Source organism: Hypomesus nipponensis, chromosome 3 (assembly GCF_054491055.1).
Source record: "Hypomesus nipponensis isolate SF chromosome 3, ASM5449105v1, whole genome shotgun sequence".
Lineage (NCBI taxonomy): Eukaryota > Metazoa > Chordata > Actinopteri > Osmeriformes > Osmeridae > Hypomesus > Hypomesus nipponensis.
The window spans coordinates 6823721-6843793 of record NC_140363.1 but is presented as its reverse complement, the minus strand read 5'-3'; the positions used below and the strand labels follow the sequence as shown (position 1 = coordinate 6843793).

The 20073-nt window shown below is 42.9% G+C and overlaps 1 protein-coding gene across 1 annotated transcript; it reads right to left on the bottom strand.

The window, feature by feature from the left end:
• Positions 1–7445: 7445 nt before the first annotated feature.
• gabra2a (gamma-aminobutyric acid type A receptor subunit alpha2a) lies at positions 7446–17274 on the bottom strand. Its single transcript, XM_084674424.1, has 9 exons — positions 17213–17274; positions 15155–15270; positions 14103–14170; positions 12528–12748; positions 11426–11508; positions 10966–11109; positions 10131–10283; positions 8622–8824; positions 7446–8037 (listed from the first exon to the last, which is right to left on the bottom strand). Exons 1-9 carry the CDS (start codon positions 17272–17274, stop codon positions 7744–7746), a joined length of 1344 nt encoding a protein of 447 aa, XP_084530550.1. The 3' UTR covers positions 7446–7743.
• Positions 17275–20073: the final 2799 nt, after the last annotated feature.

The following is a 20073-nucleotide window of genomic DNA, read 5'->3' as shown; positions in this document are numbered from 1 at the left end:
TCCCAGGTCCTGCATTGCTAGTGCGACACAGACACTCTCGGTCTCCTGCGGCCTCCACCTCCCCGGCCTCCTCCCTTTTGTCTGGTTTTTCTTTTTTTCTTCCTCAGGGGGAATGCGTTGCTGCTCTCTGCCCGGATGTCGAGACGGTGTCTCAGGAGACGGTGTCTCAGTTGGGTGCGGCAGGGAGCCGCTGCGAGCACAACCATACGCCAAATCAAATATTACAATAATGTATTGTAACGTGTAATAAAGTATCAAGTAACATAACATTACTGAGTCCTCCTGCCTGAACTAACCTACAAGAGCAACAAGTCTCTCAATAAGAGTCATTGTGATCCTGGAGGAAACTAACATCAGGTCCAATCAAGCATTCCTAAGTGCCATTGTACTCCCGGACCAAGTGCGTCTTGAGCCTTTTCTTGAAGGTGGGGAGACAGTCAGTGTCCCTGATGGAGGTGGGGAGCTGGTTCCACCATTGGGGGGCAGGCAAGAGAAGAGCTTGTGTTGGGACCGGGCGCTCTTGAGCGGTGGGACCACCAGGCAGTTGTCTGAAGAAGACCGTAGGTGATGGGTGGGGGTGTAAGGCTGCAGGAGAGACTTGATGTAATTGGGTGCAGTCCCGTTCAATGCTCGGAAGGTCAGTACCAGGGTCTTGAATCTGATACGGGCATTGATGGGTAGCCAGTGGAGAGAGATGAGGAGCGAGCTAATTTGGGAGCGTCTGGGTAGATTGTAGACCAGGCGGGCCGCTGCATTCTGAATCCTCTGAAAAGGGCGGGTTGCACATGCTGGGAGACCAGCGAGCAGCAAGTTGCAGTTGTCCAACTTGGAGAGGACCAGTGCTTGGACTAGCAGCTGGGTGGAGGGCTCAGACAGGTATTTCCTGATCTTCCGGATGTTGTAGAGGGTGAATCTACAAGACTGGGAGACTGCAGCAATGTGGGCCATGAGAGAGAGCTCGTCATCCATGGTAACCCCAAGGTTCCTGGCAGAGAATGAAGGGGTCACCGTCGCAGATCCCTGCGTGATTGACAGATCGTGGGACATGGAGGGTTTAGCCGCGATGATGAGAAGTTGAGAAGACGGAGATGTCTGTGAGGCAGGCCTCAATCCTAGCTGAGATCCCCGGATCAGTCGGGGGGAACAACAGGTACAGCTGCGTGTCGTCAGCGTAGCAGTGGTAGGAGAAGCAGTGGGAGGTGATGATTGGTCCAAATGAGGTGGTGTACAGAGAGAAGAGGAGGGGTCCAAGGACGGAGCCCTGTGGGACACCAGTGGAGAGCTGGCGAGGGCCTGACAGTTTGCCTCTGCAGGAGACTTGGTAGGATCTTCCCGACAGGTATCATGGGATCCACTAGAGTGCAGTGCCAGTGATGCCCATCTCAGAAAGTCTGTAGAGCAGGATCTGGTGGTTAACTGTGTCAAACGCTGCAGAAAGGTACATACAAATGTTACTCATTTAATTTGATTGTCGCATTAGAACAGCTTGGTTCAACATGTTGCGATGACATGCACAGTGGCTCCCCAACCCCCGCCCCTCCCTCTCAAGATAATAAACAATCTAAAAAATATTTTAAAACACAAAAATGTTTGACCTTGTGCCTGCCCTTGCCAAGTTCTTTTTTGGAGCTTACTTTAAGCCAGCCTTGAGGCCCACACAGGAGCAGCAGTAACATGCTGGTCCAGGTGGATGGAGCCGTGAAACTGAGGTTCTGTATCTACAGCTGGAGGGAAACAGAACACAAATTGAGACTGGTCTACTAGCTAGCTTGTGAAAATGCCTAGAGGGGTAGCTGCAGACATCTTTGCCATGCCAGTAGTCACAGTTTGCAGGACCGTCCACAATGTTGTGGAGGAAAGGATGACCATCCTCAAAAAAGCTTTCCCAAAACCAGAGAAGACGGAGGAGGTGGAGGCAGGCATTGTTTACCTGACCTGATGGCCGGTGTCATTGACGTGTGCCACGTCAAGATTCTTCTGCCTGCAGAGTTACAGAGGAAATGTTAAATTAACAGAAAGTTTTCCCCATCTGTACTACTGCAGGGTGTCTGCAATGCCAAGGCTACACTTCACGGTGTGTACTCTACACTGGCAATACAGGATCTGTATAGGATGCACTTGTCAGATGGAGATTGCCCATGTACCAACAGGTGCTGTGTCCACTAACTAGATACTTTACATTGGGAGAGCTGGAGCCATGTAGTTAAACTCCAAAGGTAGTTTGCAGAGTTTTAACTTCAACAGCTGGTATGGGGTGTTATCATTTCTTAGTTCCATTTAATTGTATCATTGGAAATACTGTAACTGTTTGTCCATCTTGTGTATTTTATCCAACTAAAGAAAAAATGTGTATAATGTTTATATACCACCAATAATTCTGCTATTGATCTAATGAATTTACTTCTCTATTACAAGTCTCCGGTCTTACTTATGGATCATTACCGCCTTTAATGTTTTCAAACTTAAAACGTTACGGACTATTTACTTACTGATGGTTAATAACTGTAATTATGGTAGTTGAAATTTATGTATGAATTAACAGTTTTGTACTGGACAGTGATTATCCACAGAGAGACCTATTGACCATGAAAAGTTTTTCTAGCACTAAATTAGTCTGTAATAAAGTGTAAATTATACTGGAGCCATTCAAGTCTCTGCTTGAACTTCAACAAAAATAAAATTCAATGGTTTGATTTACTTACATCGCACTGTAAAGTGCCAGTCGTGGGTTTTTGTTAGAGTGGGTAGATCATTCAAAAGCAGACAGTAACTGCGACTAATGATGCAGAAGCAGGTTGAGGATTAAGTGTGAGACTTCACACAGAGGTAAATCTGCTGATGAACTGTGCAGCACTTGCTGTTTTCTTGGTCAATGCATTGATTCTGGACTTTTGGGTCCAAGCATTTAATACTCAAACTTGCTATCAGCAGTGTTTCGCATTGTAGCAGTGTTGAGATTTCAGCTGTGGATGCATGCACTAGATGTCTTGCTGACTCTTGCCTGTGTGTTGGCAAGGAGTGCTGAGACTGCTTAAGGGGTGGTTTGTAGGTGGACAAGCTTGATTCATTTTAAAGCTTAAACGTGCACAAGGTTCCATCTGCCACTTTAAATGAAATGTGACTGGAACACATTTCAACATTGAGAGTTCTAAAGTTATTATTATTTATTTTGTTAATGTTTTGTTGTCAATGTACATGTAATTTCACATGATACCAAATGTATAGAAGTAGAGTTATAGGGAAGAGGGTAGTTGATCCACAATATTAAAACATATGAATAATATTCAACCATAGGCATGTCCTTTGGGTGGAAGTGGTTCTCCTGTTTGAAGGTTTGTCCCTAATCCTAATTCATTCAGTACATTCATTCCCAAACATGCATATTTCCGTATCTACACAATTAAGTGTTGTTAAGCTTACAGTAGGCATTGAACTCTACCATTCAGTGGCAAGGTTCAAGTCTCCTGCAGACATGACCAGGTTGGGGCAATAGGGGTCAACCTTGGGCTATAATTAAGGCCCACTTGGACTATGTGCACTGGGCCCGTTGGGTTTCGGTCATTGGCCAAATATTGGCATCCAACCAACTCTAAGTCAACTCCAAGTAAAAGCTACATTTTGGTTGAGCAGAAACAATTATTAACTCTGATGGGAATTGTAGGTTCATAGCATTCTTATTATATATAGGGTGTCACTCGCTCATCACCTGTGTCTGGTATTTCGTAAATTACTACGGTGGGACCAAGGTGATTGACATGCACCAGTCAATGGAGGGATGATAAACAGTTATCCTGTTGATTTCAAATCAAGTAATGAATTAAAATGTGCAAAACTTTATTAAAAAATTGTTTTTTTTTGTTCATTGTTTTTGACATTTTGAGCATGAGAAAAGCAAGATCAAATTCACTCAGACTTCACATAAAAACATTTTACAAAACAATTAGATATCATAATTGTGTCTTATCTGTAATTGGAATGTTTTGTGTAACTTTTTTGATATACCACATTTGTGTACAGTATATTAACATAGAAACATACAAATTAAGATACAAATTTACAAACATAGAAACAGTTTCTGATAACAATGATATGCATAATACTAACATTTCACAAGGTGATGTAGAGACACATAGGACATCAGAAACAATCTTGTCCACAAGTTTTTCAAATCTTACAGAAAACCCGAGATGATTGTTCTTAAGAATTATTGTAAAAAACATGTGTGGGCACGATCTACATACAGTATCTCCATATCAGGAGATTACTCAACAAATACTAAACTGAATAAACACTACATTGATTGACATATAGATATATAACTTTATAAATGTGTCCCTTACAGTACTGACATAGATTTCTACACTCACTCATACACTTAAGTGTCCATTTAGTAACTTGTATCACAGTGTTGTTCTTTTCATTTTGAGTGGCAGATGTAAAATATATACCTGAACTTATGGTGATCATTGAAAAAGTAGTTTGAGTTTACTTGGTTTAAAGATGGTGCAGCATCAATCTTCAGCATGTTATAAGCTCATGCTCTTTATATAAGAAACTTTTTTTTTTAAACAAGGGTTGCTAATGACGTATAGTATTTACGAGAGGCTTGGTGAGGATCATCCCTGTGGCCTGAATATTAGGGGTTGTGCTTTTGTTTACAGTACATATTATTTAATATTTACACATTTTGTCATACAAGTCAAGTTTCTAGAAATATAATGCACAGTATCAAATTAGTAACGCTCTAAACATGTTTAAATTGCTTCCACATAAGCACTGAACAAAAGGTAATTCCACTTTTTGCTTGGCACAGTTTTCGATATGTAAGATAATTTTCTAGCAATTCTCCACTATTATACCATAGGGTTGTCGAACCCTTGACTGTCATATCAGTTTTTGCATTACCATTTGGCTTTTTACAGTCCCAATATTTTCAAAAATGTATCTTAAACCCAATTGAAAACATAATGTGTTTCATGTAGGTAACATATTAAATGATATGGTATTTGGCATTTTAAGTGAATAAAATAGCTTATAAGAATTCCAATAATTTAGCTGGAGGGTAGATTGCGAAAAATTGTCAGCACAACTTGAGTCGAAAGCTAAACTGCCAAATTACCAATGAACCAACCTTTTTTGGGTTCATTAGCTGTTGTAAATCTAAAGTATTTTTTTATTGTATATATTTACTGTTTGCTCGTAGTATCAGTTTATACCTGGCGTGATGGTGCTGACTTTAATTAAAACATTATACTTGGTATACAATTACAATCACAATCACGGAAACTCCTACTATTATTATCCTGACTGATGTTCTCCATAGTAGGGTGGGAAAGGGTGGGGCAGGGTGGGGCAGGGTGGGGCAGGGTGGGGCAGGGCAGGGCGGGGCAGGGTGGGGCAGGGTGGGGCAGGGTGGACTCAGGGTGGGTCAGAGCAGGGTGGGGCAAGATAGGGCAGGGTGGACTCAGGGTGGGGCAGGGCAGGGTGGGGCAGGATGGGCCAGGGTAAGGCAGGGTGGGGCAGGGTGGACTCAGGGTGGGTCAGAGCAGGGTGGGGCAAGATAGGGCAGGGTGGACTCAGGGTGGGGCAGGGCAGGGTGGGGCAGGATGGGCCAGGGTAAGGCAGGGTGGGGCAGGGTGGACTCAGGGTGGGTCAGAGCAGGGTGGGGCAAGATAGGGCAGGGTGGACTCAGGGTGGGGCAGGGCAGGGTGGGGCAGGATGGGCCAGGGTAAGGCAGGGTGGGGCAGGGTGGACTCAGGGTGGGTCAGGGTCGGGTGGGACAAGATAGGGCAGGGTGGACTCAGGGTGGGGCAGGGCAGGGTGGGGCAGGATGGGCCAGGGTAAGGCAGGGTGGGGCAGGGTGGACTCAGGGTGGGTCAGGGTCGGGTGGGACAAGATAGGGCAGGGTGGACTCAGGGTGGGGCAGGCCAGGGTGGGGCAGGATGGGCCAGGGTAAGGCCGAGTGGGGCAGGGCGGGGAAGGGTGGACTCAGGGAGGGGCAGGGCAGAGTGGGGCAGGGTGGACTCAGGGAGGGGCAGGGCAGAGTGGGGCAGGGTGGACTCAGGGAGGGGCAGGGCAGAGTGGGGCAGGGTGGACTCAGGGAGGGGCAGGGCAGAGTGGGGCAGGGTGGACTCAGGGAGGGGCAGGGCAGAGTGGGGCAGGGTGGACTCAGGGAGGGGCAGGGCAGAGTGGGGCAGGGTGGACTCAGGGAGGGGCAGGGCAGAGTGGGGCAGGGTGGACTCAGGGAGGGGCAGGGCAGAGTGGGGCAGGGTGGACTCAGGGAGGGGCAGGGCAGAGTGGGGCAGGGTGGACTCAGGGAGGGGCAGGGCAGAGTGGGGCAGGGTGGACTCAGGGAGGGGCAGGGCAGAGTGGGGCAGGGTGGACTCAGGGAGGGGCAGGGCAGAGTGGGGCAGGGTGGACTCAGGGAGGGGCAGGGCAGAGTGGGGCAGGGTGGACTCAGGGAGGGGCAGGGCAGAGTGGGGCAGGGTGGACTCAGGGAGGGGCAGGGCAGAGTGGGGCAGGGTGGACTCAGGGAGGGGCAGGGCAGAGTGGGGCAGGGTGGACTCAGGGAGGGGCAGGGCAGAGTGGGGCAGGGTGGACTCAGGGAGGGGCAGGGCAGAGTGGGGCAGGGTGGACTCAGGGAGGGGCAGGGCAGAGTGGGGCAGGGTGGACTCAGGGAGGGGCAGGGCAGAGTGGGGCAGGGTGGACTCAGGGAGGGGCAGGGCAGAGTGGGGCAGGGTGGACTCAGGGAGGGGCAGGGCAGAGTGGGGCAGGGTGGACTCAGGGAGGGGCAGGGCAGAGTGGGGCAGGGTGGACTCAGGGAGGGGCAGGGCAGAGTGGGGCAGGGTGGACTCAGGGAGGGGCAGGGCAGAGTGGGGCAGGGTGGGACTCAGGGAGGGGCAGGGCAGAGTGGGGCAGGGTGGACTCAGGGAGGGGCAGGGCAGAGTGGGGCAGGGTGGACTCAGGGAGGGGCAGGGCAGAGTGGGGCAGGGTGGACTCAGGGAGGGGCAGGGCAGAGTGGGGCAGGGTGGACTCAGGGAGGGGCAGGGCAGAGTGGGGCAGGGTGGACTCAGGGAGGGGCAGGGCAGAGTGGGGCAGGGTGGACTCAGGGAGGGGCAGGGCAGGGTGGGGCAGGGTGGACTCAGGGAGGGGCAGGGCAGAGTGGGGCAGGGTGGACTCAGGGAGGGGCAGGGCAGAGTGGGGCAGGGTGGACTCAGGGAGGGGCAGGGCAGAGTGGGGCAGGGTGGACTCAGGGAGGGGCAGGGCAGAGTGGGGCAGGGTGGACTCAGGGAGGGGCAGGGCAGGGTGGACTCAGGGAGGGGCAGGGCAGAGTGGGGCAGGGTGGACTCAGGGAGGGGCAGGGCAGAGTGGGGCAGGGTGGACTCAGGGAGGGGCAGGGCAGAGTGGGGCAGGGTGGACTCAGGGAGGGGCAGGGCAGAGTGGGGCAGGGTGGACTAAAATGCCCCCTAGAGTGCCAAAAGAGACTGTTGTACTTGTTCTACTTTTTATATTTAAGATTAATCTATTTTTCTTGTAAGTAGTAGTAGTAGTAGTGGTATGCTATACTACAAGTCAGCTTTGCTACATTTGATGCATTTCAGAGTTAAAACAAATCCGTATGCTACAAGCAAAAAAAATATTACATGTAATTTCCAATAAATGTAGTGTAAAATATCTTTCAAGACTTTGCAAGTAACCAAATTCACACAAAAGTTAGTCTGTGTGAATACTCTTAGGTTTTTGTTAATTTGATGGGATGTTTTGTATAACCAGTTCTCTGTTGAGGTATGTGGCCCAGTAGACCAAGTTAAAACTGCTAAAGAGCACAGGAAACATGATCCGGGACATGCGGTCGATTTTGCTCACACTGTTGAAGGTTTTCTTGTTCTGCTCTGGTTTGGGCTCTGGTTTGGACTTGTCAGTGGCAGCACTTTTGGCTATAGTGGACAGTCCTGTGTCCTTGGTGACATTTGGACCATAGTTTGCCACAGCAACTGCAAATGCATTGTTCTTCTTTGTGACAGATGGCTCTTTTTTCTGTAGAGAATAAAGAGAAAACCAATCTTCAGTAAACTACACAAATCAGTAAAGCAGTATAAATACAAAGAAAGAGAGTGTGTGTGTGATCATTTGTGTGTGGGTTTGTGTTGTGTTGTAAAAACTTAGTTATTATTTGAATTGAAATGCTTTTGGCCTCTATTGTATCAAAATGATTGAATCTCAAAACCAAAAGTAGGCTATATATGAAAGCAAAACACACTCAAAGTAGGGGTATGTCCTTAGTCATCCCATGCTGCAGAGACAGAACCTACTTGACCCTATCAGCTTACTGTTCTCCATGGCTAATGGCTGTCCCCTGGCCTATGTATTATCTGCCCAGTCTTGTCAGTCATTGTTAGGGAAAAATGCTGATGACTAATGCTCATATAAGCAATAAAAGTCATTGTAAAAAATAATTCAAGGTATTTTAAGGTTTGGAAGCAATGCTCAAGTCTTTGGCTTTATTTCGTATTAACCTGGCAGCTAATGATTTTCTGAAACAATCTGAAATACTGCATCAGTCTTTTACATCTAAAAGTGCAAAAATTAAAACTAAAAGTGAGTTTTTTAAGTGACATTACCTTGTCATTGACCACACTTTTGCCATCCCAGGCCCAGCCTCTTTTGGTGAAGTAGTTGACTGTAGCAAATTCGATGAGTGCAGAGAAAACGAAGGCATAACACACTGCAATGAACCAATCCATGGCAGTAGCGTAGGCAACTTTAGGCAAGGAATTACGGGCACTAATACTGAGGGTTGTCATAGTGAGTACTGTTGTAACACCTGCATCATCAAAGGGCAGAGAAAAAAGTAAAATATATGTTTTTATTAATTTAGCTATTGCAACATACACAACCTGTGAAATTGATATAGATTAGGCTAAATAAAATGATTGTCTTACTTTCTGATTGACAGACCTTGAATACGTATAAGCTCTTTAGATTCATCTGTTAAATGAGTCTGCTTAACATACTGATCTCTCTCTCTCACGCACACACACCCATTGAGGGGCCGAGAAATGGTATATGGTCAATTTAGTTAATTCCCAGATTTCTGTTTTGTATGCCAGTATAAGTGAACCCTTGGTTATTCAATTCCATGGCGTTAGAAGAGGAAGTATTAGCAGTGAGTATTACTTATGGCAGTTTTATGAAGGCATTTTCAGGCAAAGTATTACCCCACAGCTGACTCAAGTTCCTCCCCGTGGCACAAACACTGTTGGGTGCTGTAGGACATGTGGAAATCTCACCCTATCACATTCCTAACACACCACCCTAGTGCTTTGAGTGAATAATGTGTTTTCCTTTTGATGTTGCTTCGCTCTGCTACACTCACTGGCAGACACACCAAAGCAAGCTTGTTCCTACCTTCTCCCACTCTCCCACTGCCTTAGTGACAAACACTTGCCCCAAAATAAGCTACAAACATAAGTGCTACACTCAAACATGTCTTGCTTTCTTCAAACACGTTTTGATAGCACAATTAAATAATTTGTGTGCCTTTTTTGTACTTGTGGCTTCATAGAATAATATTATAGACAACAAAAGGCAGAATTCTGAAAGAGTTCTTTCACAATAGTTATCTGTTTTCTGTAACAAATTTGAACCAGCTAATGGGCAGTGAATTGAACACAAGACAAGCGGAGCATTTCAATTTAGGCAAAACTATTTCAAAGGCGAGGAGTGCTCTGTTTTTTACTTTCATTTTTCATGTTCCCACATACTATTTGGTGGTGTTCTTTCAAAAACAAACACAAAAAAACATCCAGACAAGAGGGCACTTTGTTAATGACAGGGCAGAGGGGCAGGAGCCCTTGCCTGTTTGTTTTTTGTTTAGCTTTTTATTTTTTTATTTTTGTAGGTGGGGGGGTTCTGTGTTCTGTTCAAGAGCCTGATCACATTATAAACACCATCAATTGCAAGTGTCAAAGAGGCCTGTACGATGTCACAGGTTGTTCATGTTGGTATCAGAATTAGTTCTTTTATGACATGGTGGGGATATTGCATTCTAGAATGTAAGGTTTCCGTTTTTCTGTGTCTAAAATACATTATTACCATGACATTGGAAGACAAATCAGCTACATACTCACCAAAGACAGTCCTGGCTGGCACAGATTCACGGTTTAGCCAGAAGGAGACCTGGGAGAGGATGACAGTCATGATGCAGGGAAGATAGGTCTGGATAACAAAGTAACCAATCTTTCTCTTCAGGTGGAAATGGGCCATCATGACTGTGTACTCGCCTAAATAAGGAGAAAGAGAGAGCAGTAAAATTATGAAAAAAAACATATATATATAGTATATCATGAACAGCACCCCAACTCTGGTTAGAATTTCAAGCTTTCATCCAACTCATGTTTGATTGTCTGGTTTTGCAACAAAAAAAAAATAATCAGGAGGAAAGCAATAGTCATTTGTTATCATGATCTCACTTATTTGTCAAGTAAAGTGTGTCATTTTTTGGTAATATGAAACTTTGTGAGTTAGTGAGACAACCAAATTTCAATCAAAACGCATTAGATTTGAACATGTATTGATAACCAGAGTGGATGTATCTAGGGGAAGCACTCCCTGCCTCTAAAATTAGCACACAACATACATAGAATATGAGGCGGGGAGCAAATAGAAAAAGGATCCCCCTGATGGACAGAAACACACAGACAACTCAGGGGGAGATGAAGATGGTGGAGAGCGGCTGCAGAACAATAATACAACAACCTGGAGTAGGTGTGTGCGTATCCGTGCGGCCTTATAATGCCGCCTACACCTTACACGAGTGTGGTTAATGAGTGTTAGGAAACGCGCTGCCCAAGTGCTTTCATTTGTGTATTATAAATCACAGGACATGCTGTGTTCTTTTATTCTTTCTCAAATTACTGTTACCTGATATACTATAGGACCCATACTATATTATAGTAAACTCACCAGTGCTAGATTTGATTGTGTTATTTTCCACTGTTTGACCCAGCAAGTCATATTGGTTCAGCCGGGAGCCATCTGGGGCTACCACCACAGATGCTGATGCATTCCTAGTCCAAATGTAAGTAACTTCTGTCATGGTGTAGGCATCTGAAAAGAGTACATTGGGATAGGAACATGAAATTCCACAAACAGGCTTAAAGACAATATAATAATTAAGATGGAAGGAGGACATTTAACTGTATATTCTTTATAGTTTAGGGTTGAGAAATTGTTCATAGTGTAGTAGGTGGTGTCACTAACACAGATACACAAACTCAAAGTAATCAGAATAGTAATAATAGTGATCATGATTTTTTTCGGTACCTACTGAGCAGCCCTAATGATCTGTGCTTTTTCAAATATAGTATTTAGCTACAGTTGCATCCCTTGTGTGTGAATTCATTTGGACTTTATTCAAACTTACAGCTGCCAAACTTCAGTGGACAGGAGTGGGAGTCCATGGGGAAATCTTCAAGGTGCATGGGGCATTCCGCTTGGACTGTTAACCTAAGATGGCACAAACGTAACACTTTTAAGAGTCCATATCAAAACAGTTCCAGAATATGATGCCTGGTTATTAGACATACCAGATTTATTCTATAAACACTGAGGCATTTTTGAACATGTTTTTGTGGTGCGGCTTTTACACAAAGGCTCCGATAATTTAATTAGTAAGTAAGAACAACACAGATGACATCAGGCAGTTTATTTATTGGTACATCTCTGTTGTCTCATAACAACAAGATCAGACAGTGTCAAGGACTGTTCTTTATGTGCAGTAGTACAGTATATGCCTCTCTCTCTGTGTGTGTGTGTGTGTGTGTGTTTGTGTGTGCACACATATTTATGTGTTTGGGTGTTTGTCTACAATGTTAAATGCAAAAGTTAACTACTGTATAATTTATCTACCCAAAGTGGCAATACATAATAACTGTGCAGAGATGTAAGGTAACTCGAGGCTGAGAGAAATTCACCATCATGGAGAGCCCTGATTGGAAAAATAATTTCCTGCAGACAAACATTCTTTGAATTATAACGTGAGACGTTGACAGTACTGATTGAATGTGTACTGTCTCAGAGGGGGACTATGAACATTATGAGTAATGAACAATCATTAGTTCATTAGTTGACTATCAGCAACCCGTCTATAGCATTGCTCTGGTTAGTTACAAATGTCCTAATATAAACTAATCTTGTTCTTACCCAAGGTAGGCTAATACAATAGATATGAGTGAGTTAACTTCTTGGGTTGCAAACAACCTGAATATTTATGCAAGTTAACGATTTACATGGCATATCTATAAATAAATGTACTTCGTGACGATCATGGCCTTTATTTGAATTGTGGTTTTGGAAATCAATTATAATTGCTGATAAGAGGCATGTTTAAGAGGAGCAGCACTGCTGTATTTGACTTCAAATTGTACAACCATGAACCCGTAAAGAATATTCTTTGAACAATTTAAGAAACACACATTCTAATATAAAACAGACACTTGGTATCACGAGTGTAAGTCACTACATACCTCATGGTGTACAGTAGAGTTCCATTGTCCATAATTCTGAGAAGTTTGTTGGGCATGGTCATGTTGTGAGCTACGGACTTCTTTCCGTTATGAAAAAAAGTGTCTGGAGTCCAGATTTTACTCGCCATTAGATTGTTTAGTCGCAGGATATTCATTGGCCCATGGAACTTCAATCGCTCGTCCTTCCAACTCTGGCGGAAAAATACATCAACAGTGTACTCCTAAAGAAGGAGAAGGTAAAGAAATAAGGCAACGCTTCACATGTTACATTTACTACCATGTCTACTTAGCAATACCTATAGTAAAACATTGTAGGTAGATAGGAATTGATATGTAATAAAATGGTGTTAGTGGTATAGGTTATTACAAATATGTAATATGGCACAGTATGGGGATGGGTGTAATGGTAAGTAGATGTTGTGAAGGGCTAAAACATTTAACATCCACTTCCCCCTGAAAGCCCAACGACCCCCATACCAAGTTTCACATGTGTAATTACTTGTACCGCTAAACCATAAGGAAGTGTAACTACATACCAGTTCCTATGGAACTACATTGTTGTGACTGTAGGTATTTCTATAGTAATTATTTTCAAATAAAATATGTTTTATAAAATGAAATATTTTCAAAAAACATTTATGCAATCACACATACATTTTTAGAAGTTAGAGTATGTTTACATTTAGCAGACGCTTTTATCCAGAGCAACTTACAGTAAATACAGGGACATTCTCCCCGAGGCAAGTACGGTGAAGTGCCTTGCCCAAGGACACAACGTCATTTGGAGCCAACAACCTTCTGATTAATAGCCAGACTCCCTAAGCGCTCAGCCATCTGACCCTCTCTATGTTGTATTATTAGTGCCACACCCAAGACCAGGAAGCTGTGATCTGCTTCCCTGTAAGAGTAACTGCTCCTGTGTCTTGTTACAATATACCCATGTTCTTGTGGTCTCTGAAAAGTCTTTCTTAGTTCAGTTTAAGCATAACCTATAATAATCCGTTGTATTCTGTAGTTTTCATCGTGTTTTGACCTTTGTCTGTTAGCCCCGAGTATGTCTTTGGATTGCCTGTATTACCCTGTCTGTCTGTGATGACGAACCTTGTCTGTGCAAATAAAATAGGAACAAGGTGTATTGTTTAATCACAGTGACAGTGGATAACTAGATTTAAGTGAATAAAAACATTATACATTTAAAAGCAAGACACAAGGAGTAGCAGCAATGCGTTCAAATATATCTGAAAGAGACCTAGACGGGTGTGCCTAACAGAGAAAAACGATCAAAGCCAAGTGATAGAGATTCCCCCTTCTGTGAAATTATGCTTTTTGAATATGATGGAGCCACGGGATGAATAATATATGACACCATTCCTTTCCCTTCTGAAGGCGCTGGCTCTAGTGACCATTTCCCTACTCTTCTTTACGGTTTAAATATTTGAGAGCAGACTAAAGTGGAGGACTGAGAGTATTATGTAGGAACAGAAAAAAGCTTTTCAGGCCTCAGCAGGTAGGATCTTGGAGAACAAAGACAGAGGATACTAATTGGAAATTAAGGTTAAAACTTATCAAACTTACCATATCTGTGTCTGATACAGGACCAAAACTGGTGACATAAATATCAGTCTTGACCTCTGTCACCCGATCTGTGAAACACACAAAAGAAAACATACAAAAACACATTCATTAAACTAGTACTGTGCCAATTGTGACATTTGTTTGTACAGTAAAAAGGTCTCAGTTTCAACACTCGTTTGTAAACTCGCAATATGGCCCTTAGGAGCGTTGAATCATCTAGCACGATTCCTATGCATTCCATTGACAAAAGACTGAACTGAACAGTTACAGTTTTTCTCAATTGCTTAGACATTTGAATATCATCACAAAAGGTGTGATGGCCAGGTGGAGATTGTTGGTATTAGAGAGGCATTATTTGGGTAGGCAGGTTTGAGAATTATTTTACTGTCCTATTTTTTGGCAACATTCTCAGTTCCCTTGTTCCTATGCAGCATTAACCAATATTTATTAGTGATACTTCATCCCCAGACTCCAACTGCAATCTTCCGCCACTTTTTGGAATGTTTATTTTTTTCATTGTCTGTTTTGCCATAAATCAAACTCCATAAGTGTCAACACTTTAAAAACTACTGCAAATTGTATGCACGGACGCACAAAGCATGTCGAGATTTCTAGCCAGCTATACAGACTTTTAAGTTGAAGCTTAGAAACTTCCTGCTAAAGCAGCATATTGTTGTGCCAGTCATCCATAAATTTGGTTGTAATTGAAAACATATTTTATATGAGGGTTGAATCATATTTAAGTCATGAATACCATGGGTTTACCTTTACCCCAAAAAGATCTGAGATAGAAGTCTCAATTTGAGTGTAATTGACTGAATCCTAGGTTAGGTGAGTTGTACCAAAAACCAAATGTCCAGAAGACCAAATCAAGTCTCAGGCAAGACTAATTATTAGCAATTTAATCAGGATGTGTAAATCCATAGTCTACAGCATATGCACTCATAGTACAGTGACGCAATTTAATAGATCATGTTGCAAGAAATGCATATTTGTTAGAAAGTCAATATAACAAAATAAATACTATTACATAGTGCTAAAGATGTACTCACCCCCAAGTCCAGGTCTCAGCCTATTGTCATAGCCATCCAGAAGGCTGTCTAATATTTTGGTGAAGGTTTTGATGTTATTCTTGAAGACATCTGTGGAATTGGATTCTGCTCTTGATCTACAAGAAGGCAACAAATCATTATCCGTGTGCAAGAATGTATTTGATAGAAAGAGAGAGCAACATTATACTGAAGAAAAGAGAAGAAGAGAAGGAGATATATTGGATTAAATCTAAATTTCACACTCAACAGTAAATAGTTTTGAAAGTTAAAGATGTTTTGAATCTGAAAAATATGCTTCACATTAGCTGGTGAATTTTGCCATGTTTTGTTTGTGAGAGTTTATCTGATTTTCTCACAGTACTAAAAACCCCAGTCAAACTGAAGGCCGTCCTCAGTAACCCCTACCTCAGTCCATAAGAATGGTCTCCCATTCAAGATGCATTACATGTATATGTGCTGACTAATAATATACTGAATCAGTTTATGCACTGGTAAATAAAAGAGATTCCAAATGTATACGTTTTACCGTTATGATAACTTAAGACTTAAGACCACTGCACCTTTATTTTTCTTTTCCAAAAAGGTTGAGGAGGAATATTTTGAGTGAGGAACAGAAGGGTTCAATGTAAGAGGCCAATAAAAGTTGAACCCTTCTGTTACTCAAAATGTCAGACTGCTGGACACTGGCAATTCATTTGATACTGCATCTGGACAAAATGCCACCCTTCTGGAAACTGGCCATTTTTTTTATATTACAGCTCCAACATTTGTTTTGAACACTGCACTTTTTCCTTTCCTAAAATTGTAATTTTCAACGTTATTGGAAAAGAAAGAAAAGGGTGAGATGGTCTATTTTTTTCCAGAGCTGTATATCTGGACAAAATGTCAACGTTCTGGACACTGGCCATTCATTTGATACTATCTTGACAAAATGTCAGCCCTCTAGACACTGGCCATTCATTTGATATTATATCTGGACAAAAATGTCAGCTTTCTGGACACTGGTCATTCATTTGATACTGTATCTGGACAAAATGTCAGCCTTCTGGACATTGGCCATTCATTTCATATGGTATCTGGACAAACATTGCATCTTTTTTTCTTTCCAGAATCTGTGGTATCACAGATTTTCAAGACTAGAGTAGATGAGTAGAAAGTTAGATCAAGGAAAGGGTAAAAAAAGGTGTTTGAATATTCCGGTGAGCACAGTTGCATCAATAATCATGATAGAATCATTAATGAAAAACCAACAATCCCTTTGAAGGAGCTGCAGAGCTCAGTTCACTCTCCCCAGCCAAAAGGTCTTGACATGGCTGGGGAGAATCGAAGATTGAAGTCCTAATCTCAGTATCATTGAAAATGTATGTCACGATTTAAAAACAGAACTTTTTAAAATCTGAACAAACTGGGACGTATGGAAGAATGGACCAAATAACTCCAGGTTTTGAATATTCAACGTAGGCTATGCATGCAAGATCTTTCAGTATTTCCACCCCAAAAATATTTATGTTTTCAGTGTTTCCAATATACCATTTGTAAGTCACTAATATGAGATTATTATTTCCAAGTGCACTATTTGTGCAGCTAAATGATTAAAATGTAGGCCTAATGTAATGTAAATTATAGAATTGGTCAGGGGGTTGAATAGGGCCTACTTTTGAAAGCACCTTTCATAGGGATGATGTACTCAGCTCCAAAACAAGTCACCAACCAAACTTACTCTGACTATAGGCCTAGTCACTAAACATACTTGTTGGGGATGGACTGCGAACAGGCTCTGCAAACTCCCTGAAGCTGTGCGAAGACTCCACCTACAGTTTCCATTGTAGGGCGCGTCACTGGGTTATTTCGTGCTACTATAATTTACCTTATAAATAGCACACTGTATGAAAACACGTACGCAAAAAAACGGTAAGGTGATGTAATAAACAATTATTCAATAGATTTAGTTGCGAACAATATGTGCAAAGGGGAGTAGGGCTTGCCACACATTGCATTCGCTTTCTACCTAAATACATAAGTATACCAAAAAGATAGATATAGGACAATAATGCTTACCTTGTCTGCCACAGTACCACCAAAGAAAACATTGCCTGAAAGTTTAAGCTCCGTGCTCTCATTGCTGACAGTCAAGCCTGTACAAACCGGAGAGAGGTATAATAATGCAATTGCTCTGGAACGTAATCTCATTCATCAAAACTCGCTTAAATTCCCATACAGGTGAGACCAACATCGTTGTATTTTGTTCAACAAATGTTTTCAATCTATTTTACCATCCGCATCACGGTCCTGAAAAAAAGCAGTTAATGTCAGCGGAGCCTACTGACAACACATATTAAAAAGGTATAGAAATACCCAGGCTAAAAATAGGCTACATAAAGCTTTAAATTATTGAGAAATAGTCCAGAGCAATATAGATCAACCAATTAATTCAACAAATACGTTAATGTGTTAAGTCTTCCATCTAAATGCACCACGTATTTTTTGTCCCTTTTTTCCCATTTACCTAAAGCGCAGATATCCCACTGAAGAAGTGCCTAAGTAGGCTACAAATAAAATAGCACCCCACAAAATTTGTCACGAGAGAAAATGGAAACTGTCGTAATCCCGACTGTTCATTCCATGCCAAAGGATATTGGAAGCTTGCCGTTCACCTGTAACCGTTGCACCGGCGCGATCAACTCGATGTTGCTTGAGTCACTGAAGCAAACCTCAGTTGAACACAGCGCAAAGAAACATAAACTAGGTCCTAACGCCAGTCTAAATTCAGACATCCGTAGGCATACTCCTACTCCATATAACTCCACTGATCTTTCATTTGTTGACAGGACTAGCCATTCCAAAGAGGCGCAAACCTCATAAGATTAGAAATGATTGTTGTACATTATTGTTTTTGATGCTATATTCGTATTAGAGTATCTTTCTCTGGTCTTGAAATTAGGCAATAACCAGCAGTTCCAGTTTATCCAAAAATAAGAATTAAAAAACGGTGTCCTTTTTACAGGTTATTGATGTGGATCAATGAGAAACCTTCAACATGTGACTCATTTCAATGACATGTATATACACATCTCCTTAGAACCTTGCCCTGTCTATTCGTTTCATTACACACAAAAAAACTCCTGAAAACCTACTCCTGAAAAAGTAATAGCACAATGACAATACAAATTGGCAGTATAAACAAGAGGTATCCTGGGGCACTAAGAAGATTCACAGAAAAATATGTCAAGATTGATTTGACTGCTATATTTTATTCAGAACACCACTCTCCCACCACCTTCAACAAATCCCAGAGTGTAGTTTGTGTACAAAATGAGACAAGCCTAGTACGCCATCCAATGGAGAAATTTGGAAAAACACTATTATGCATGTGGCCTCAGTGCACACTATCACAACAGTATTACCCCTTTGTTACAACATAATAATACAGGACAAACACGGGCAAACCAGAGTCATCGCAAATAGTTAAGACACTCCCATTGTTATCAAAGAATGAGAAGGTAACACATGTTGTGGGGCATCCAGTAGTTCCAAACTGCATAGTTCCAACATTCAACCCAATTCATTTTCGGTGTTCTCAAAGACGATGATGGCAACTAAATGTCTGCTTTTGAAAAAAATCAACTATCTAACAAATATTCAACCGTGAATGTTATGTACTAACAGAAGCAAACACTACCCCTTTTCCCAACTCATTTCAGTAAAATAAAAGTAGCCTAACACCAATCAAGGAAATTAGTAGCCTAACAGCTCCTTCTCAATAGAGTGCCCTATAGTCCATCGTTTGTTTCCATTAGATACAATGATTTGTCCTAAACAGTCAACATTCCCTTTTGTTGTTAGGTGCCTTTCTAGCACAGTTCCCAAAGCTTATTGGGGGGTTACCTAAAAATAAAAATAAATAAAAGATTCTACATTACACAAGAGAGACAGACAGTGTAAACAATGTGACAATGTTACAGCCTCCACAGTGTTCAGGTTTCTGTCCTTGTTCACCCCCTGCTGGTCCCTCTGTGTTTGTGATCCTGTCCTGGATGAATCCTCCACACCTGATGCCCATCCACTGATCCTCCAGCATTATATCAACCCCAGTTTTCCAACCACTCCTCATCAGATTGTACTGGACCATCAACCTTCGGCCTGCCTACTTAGCCATCTGCCTGCCAACTCACTGGTTCACCTGCTTGCTTGCCTGCCTTGCCTGACTGTCAGTCTGCCTGCCCACCGCCACACATCCTCCGGCCAACATCCATAATACATCCAAAACATTGACTTTATGCTTTATCCTGAGTTTCTGTGCTGCATTTGGGTTCGCTCTGTACTACACTGTAACAGACAATCCTTTGAGACTGAGGTCTCTTGGTGCCTTCAGCACCAGGGACAGTGCCACTAGCCAGCACCATGAGTACATGTCCTTCAGCACCAGGGACAGTGCCACTAGCCAGCACCATGAGTACATGTCCTTCAGCACCAGGGACAGTGCCACTAGCCAGCACCATGAGTACATGTCCTTCAGCACCAGGGACAGTGCCACTAGCCAGCACCATGAGTACATGTCCTTCAGCACCAGGGACAGCGAAACCAGCTTGAACACATCTGTGAACAGCACCAGTCACAGAGTTCTCGCTCTGTGGCAAATTCAGGAGCAGCACAGTTGCACCTCGTTCCCTCATCAGCCTCACTGGCTACCAACGGGAGGGGGAGCGACCCCTCTGCTCTCAGTGGCGCAAAGTGGTTCTTTGTTATGGATCTCAAGTCAGGTTATTAGGAAGTTGAAGTAGCTGAACAAGAAAAGCATAGATCAGCATTATTATGCCCCTTGGGCTTTTGGGAATTCAACCGAATTGCCACAAGGTGTCACTAATGCAGCAAGCACATTGCAGCTGGTGATAGAGAAATGTGTGAGGTTAGTGCTCATG

Excerpts from the sequence above, each read along its gene's own strand:
- gabra2a (XM_084674424.1), bottom strand. The coding sequence starts at position 17,274 with ATGAGAGCACGGAGCTTAAACTTTCAGGCAATGTTTTCTTTGGTGGTA. Across the intron at positions 10,284-10,965 it reads CACAATCAAATCTAGCACTG|GCGAGTACACAGTCATGATG; the intron begins GTGAGTTTACTA and ends CTCCTTATTTAG. Across the intron at positions 8,825-10,130 it reads GCCAGCCAGGACTGTCTTTG|GTGTTACAACAGTACTCACT; the intron begins GTGAGTATGTAG and ends TTGATGATGCAG.